Below are 5,000 nucleotides of genomic sequence, written 5' to 3'. Positions count from 1 at the left end.
ACAATAATTTCTATTATCATCAACGCTTTACAGGAGGAACAAAACAAGTTTCCAATCTCAGCATCAGATCAAGTCATCCTGTGTGAAAATGGAGGATGTGAACTTCAGAGTAACAACGTGAAGAACGGAGACTTGAAGAACCACAAGCCCACTGGACCAGTGAAATCTGAGAGCTTTGAGAGCGCAGATGCTGTAACTGCTTCAAACGTTTGTAGTTCAAGAGATGTTGAGCTCATTTATGCGTCTCAGGAGCAGGCTATAAAGGCTTCCTTTGGTCATAAAGAGGTTTGTAGTGTAAAACTTTTCTCTTTTCTACATCTGCTTTATTTATATATCATTTTCCCTTTTTCTTCTACTTTTTGTTATTTATGGTTGGAATGACAAGTGTGCTGAAATAGATTACTGTCATGTAGGGTATTAAATGATATAAAGAGAGAACTACTCTTCTTAAAATGTGGTTTAAGAAATGCACTGATTTCCTAGCAGTCTTCAGCTTCATTTGACTCTACACATAGATGTATTTTTATGAATTGGTAGCTACTATGAACCTTTCAACTTAAAGCATTTTTAAAATAATATATTTCCATGTTCTCTTTTTCACATATTCCTTTTTTTTCCCACAGCGTCCCAACACACAAGGCCACAATCACAATCTAGAGTTCCGACAAGGGAAGGACTCGGTTATTAAGACTGTGGCTTGGATGATCATATTTGGGGATGGGTTCCATAACTTTATTGATGGAGTGTCCATTGGAGCTGCATTCTCAGAGTCCATATTGACTGGCATATCAATAAGCTTAGCTGTGATGTGCGAAGAATTGCCACATGAACTAGGTGCGTTTTCTGAATTTTTCTTTTGCTGTGTAGATTTTCTTGAACCTTGTTATCATATTGTTTATATCATGTGGTTTCAGTTCCTAAGTAAGTCCAAAACAGGTCATCATTACCCAGTAAATTTATACCCCTCATAAGATCTCGTGACTATTATTAATATGATAAACCCATTTTTGTTTGAACCTTCACAGTATTCTATTTCATTTGGGTAGGAAATGTACACATATATCTGTTTGTTTGTGAAGATTTGTTCATATGGCTGATGTCTTTGTATCTTGTATGTTAAATTACTTCTGGATTCTTATCTGACCGTAAACAATCTTTCAACAGGTGACTTTGCAGTCCTCCTGAATGCGGGTATGACCATGAGGCAAGCAGTAGCATATAACTTCCTTTCAGCAACGACCTGTTATTTGGGTCTCATTCTGGGAATAGTCCTAGGGGAATTCACTCAGAATTCAACGGCTATATTCGCCTTAGCTGCTGGCATGTTTTTGTACATTGCCCTTGTAGATATGGTAAGTTGTGTGGTGACCATAGACATGCTTATCTGTGTACCTTTTTTTTGTATATGTATTACTAGAAGTGTATTTAAAAGTGAGCTGTTATATTGTTTGTCATCATATTTTTATGTAAATACTTATTTTTTGTAAAATGACATTGTATTAGAACTGACATTTTATTTGCAGCAAATTTATAGATGAATTAACCCTTTGGCCATTGAAGATATTAAACTACTTAATTGTGATTTACAATGTTTATTCCTGCATTTTCAAAATTTCACTGAAAGCACCCAGGTAGCTGCCAGAATACATTCACAGAAACTTCTTTTTCCTGCAGGTGCCTGAGATGAATGAAGTTGCAGGGAAGGCAGCCGAGGGTAGCTGGAAGTCTGCAGTGTGCATCCTCTTCCTCCAGAATGTGGGAATCTTCCTTGGCATTGCATCACTCTTCCTACTGGCATATTTCCAGGACTCTTTGATAATAACATAAGGAAAGCCCTTTGGTTGAAAGTTGGTGCATTTCAGATTGATTTTTTTTGTCGATATGAAAATGATATGCGTTTGATAAGCTTGAACAAATGTGTGATTGTGCCAGGAAGTGTAGAGTACAAGATGTTTGTGTAAATTTTTAATATTATGTCTGATTAGGGGGAGGGGGGAGACATCGGTATTTTGCAAAATTTGTAATAGATGTAAATGTATTTATTTATTAAGCAATGATGCAAAGATGCTTTTTATCAACAGTTGATGATATATTAAATGAGAGTACAGTGATATATGTTAGGCCTTATTCACTGTTTCATATCGTCATTTTATGTATATATGGATATAAATAATTGTTTAAGTAATAGTGTAGATTTTATTGCAATACTATATTGGTATGTAACATGTACATTGCAATTCTCCATGTAGAAAAAATGTTGATCTACAAGCTCTTTCACCATTACAGGTAGTTTAGGTTTTGTAGGTAAACTTGTTATATACGTTTTTATGTTTGAATATGCTTGAAGGAAATTTTGAAATGTTATAATCGCGTTTCATATTTATTTTAAGATATACAGTGTCTGAACTATGGTGTGATCTCTCAAAGAAATGTATCACTATTTTACAATATGTAGGTGTAAGAAAGGTGTGCAATACTTTTTGATTCATATAATTTTCATATGATTATGTACAACACTGCTAGTCACATCCAGTAGTCTCGTAAATTCAGCAATATTCTCATTGATATAGGGACATGAATAGGAGAGATCTGAGTTTTGGATCTTGCTACATTTGCTAGTAAGTTCAGCTGTCAATATTTTCTGCAGTAACAGAGGTTCTTATTATATAAAGTTGAAAAAGTTCAGATATGTTGTAAGTTGGTTAAATACTTCTTTTGTAAAGTAGTTGCGGTAAAACTTGGTTTTGACTTGTCATGTAGGGGTGGAGATCAGCAAGAGAAATATATTCTGAAAGAAGTACAAATGAGTATTTTCAAATTTATACTTAAAGTTGAATTCAGTAAGGTATGTTTGAGCCATCGTGAATCTGTAGAGTTGTCCAGACTCTTGACATTTTATCAGAATTTACCAAGAGGGGTAATTAGGTAAAATATATATAGCGAAAGTAAAAATTAGAGTACTTTTACAGGAAAAGTGTTGCTTGGTATCAATTTCTGATGTTCAGTTTTACTGAATTACTGATTATTTCATCACTGACTGGTGGCAGACAATGTCAGTACATAGCCACAAAGTTTTGAAAGAATTCAGACTAAAGGAACTTTCAAGGAAAAAATCAGTATCAAGGAATATTGGCAGCTGTTTTGAAGGATCATTTGAATGAAATAATTTGTATTTAGAGATACTCAGAATTCATTTCTAAACACAAAAACTTTTATACATACATGCAATACATGATTTGAAAAATGCATTTTTTCATATTTAAACCAGTCTTTTCTGAAACCTTTAAGATCTCAAGAGATTTTTCTTAACCCATTGCCTATAAGGATGGCGTGCATGTACAAGCCATGCCCATTGTGAGTTTCGTTTAGTGACTGTTTTCACATAGAATGTTCTACAAGTCACATAGATGGCTCTACAAGTGCTTTGTTACCAAGGTATCTTTTACTAGTCTTATTTAGTTCACCTGTTTACCCTTTTCCTTGATTAATGATAATTATAATAATAATAATATTATTATTTCTTGTTTTGAATTGATATTTGGCTTGTTAATAACATGAAAATCAGAATGCCAGTAATAATATAGTAACAATCTTAATATAATTATTTTAAAAAATGAAAACTTGAGGAAAGGGAAAATCAGGTGAGGCCTACAAATTTGTTGACAGAGCACTTTTGTGGAGCCATCTGTATAAATATAATTCACAGAAAACTATAGTGGACATCACATGTTCCCAGTGGCATTGGGTTAAGACTATTGCTCATATTCAGAGACACTTGGCACACCTTAGATGGAGAGCTGGACAGACATCTCACGCTGTCGGTGTTGGCTAAGACAGCTCGAGATGAGTGGCTGACGAGCGTGAGATGCTAGTTCATAGTCAAGTGTCTCTGAATATTGAGTGCATATGTGACCACACTAACTAGCAGAGGATTTGAAAAGTGTATAATTCTGAAAGGCAAATAGTGTATTTTTTTTTACATTCTTGTTATATGTTCTTAGATGTAGCATGCATCCGGTTAACAGCTGGGACACATTCTGGAAGTAGTCGGATCAGTATGAAGATGAACGGAAATTACTGACTAGATAAATTCCTTTTTTTATTCAGAAAATTAAAGTATAAGGAATTTGTTTTTTGTTTTAATTTTTAATGTTGCAAGACAAGAAAGAGAACAAATGAAACAAATATATATACCTTGTATAATGCATATACTTACACATGTGTATGTACTCATACATATATACATATATACACATATACACATATCCATATAGAAACATATCCACATATACACATATCCACTTAGAAACATATCCACATATACGCATGTATATGTATATGAGGCCCCACCTGCAAAACGGGCATTACCCACAAAAATGGCGGTTTGGAGTTACATGCGCTAATTTGTACACAAGATATTAAAGAATCATGTGGCAGTGTCAGCCAAGGAAAAGGGACATTCCTGATGGGTTAATTTAGGCCTAAAATGACATGAAAAAATCACTGAATCCTGGGTTTATTTTTTATCATTTCTTTGTTTTTCTCATTAATTTTATATATTTTATGTATTTTTTCATTCATTTATTTTAATAATTTCTTGTGAAAAACCTGGAATTGAATTTTTTAAAAATAATATGGCATGACAGAACTAACCTAGACCTTTATTTTGATGCATAACAGTAATACATTCGACCGCTTTACTCACTGCAATAAGTTATTAACTTTGAACACGATTTACTCAAAACTAAGATTTTAGGGTCAACCTCGCTCACATATGGGGCCTCATTTGTATATATATATGTATGTAGAAATATGTATATGTACGTGTGTGTGTGTGTGTGTGTGTGTGTGTGTGTATGTGTGTGTGTGTGTGTGTGTGTGTGTGTGTGTGTGTGTGTGTGTGTGTGTGTGTGTGTGTGTGTGTGTGTGTGTGTGTGTGTGTGTGTGTGTGTATACATATATATATATATATATATATATATATATATATATATATATAT

The 5,000-nt window shown here is 33.8% G+C and overlaps 1 protein-coding gene across 1 annotated transcript in view; it reads left to right on the top strand.

Moving 5' to 3' along the window:
- LOC113822799 (metal cation symporter ZIP14) overlaps window positions 1-4,130 on the top strand; it is an 18,618-nt gene extending 14,488 nt beyond the window's left edge. Inside the window, exons 7-10 of the mRNA XM_027375334.2 lie at window positions 34-285; window positions 624-834; window positions 1,165-1,352; window positions 1,675-4,130. Of these exons, the coding sequence (XP_027231135.2) occupies window positions 34-285; window positions 624-834; window positions 1,165-1,352; window positions 1,675-1,827 (804 nt within the window). The 3' untranslated portion in view covers window positions 1,828-4,130. The remainder of the gene's footprint in view (window positions 1-33; window positions 286-623; window positions 835-1,164; window positions 1,353-1,674) is intronic.
- Window positions 4,131-5,000: the final 870 nt, after the last annotated feature.

This window comes from Penaeus vannamei, chromosome 37, assembly GCF_042767895.1.
Source record: "Penaeus vannamei isolate JL-2024 chromosome 37, ASM4276789v1, whole genome shotgun sequence".
NCBI lineage: Eukaryota > Metazoa > Arthropoda > Malacostraca > Decapoda > Penaeidae > Penaeus > Penaeus vannamei.
Note: the sequence above shows the minus strand (reverse complement) of the source record. Positions and strands in the feature narration are given on the sequence as shown.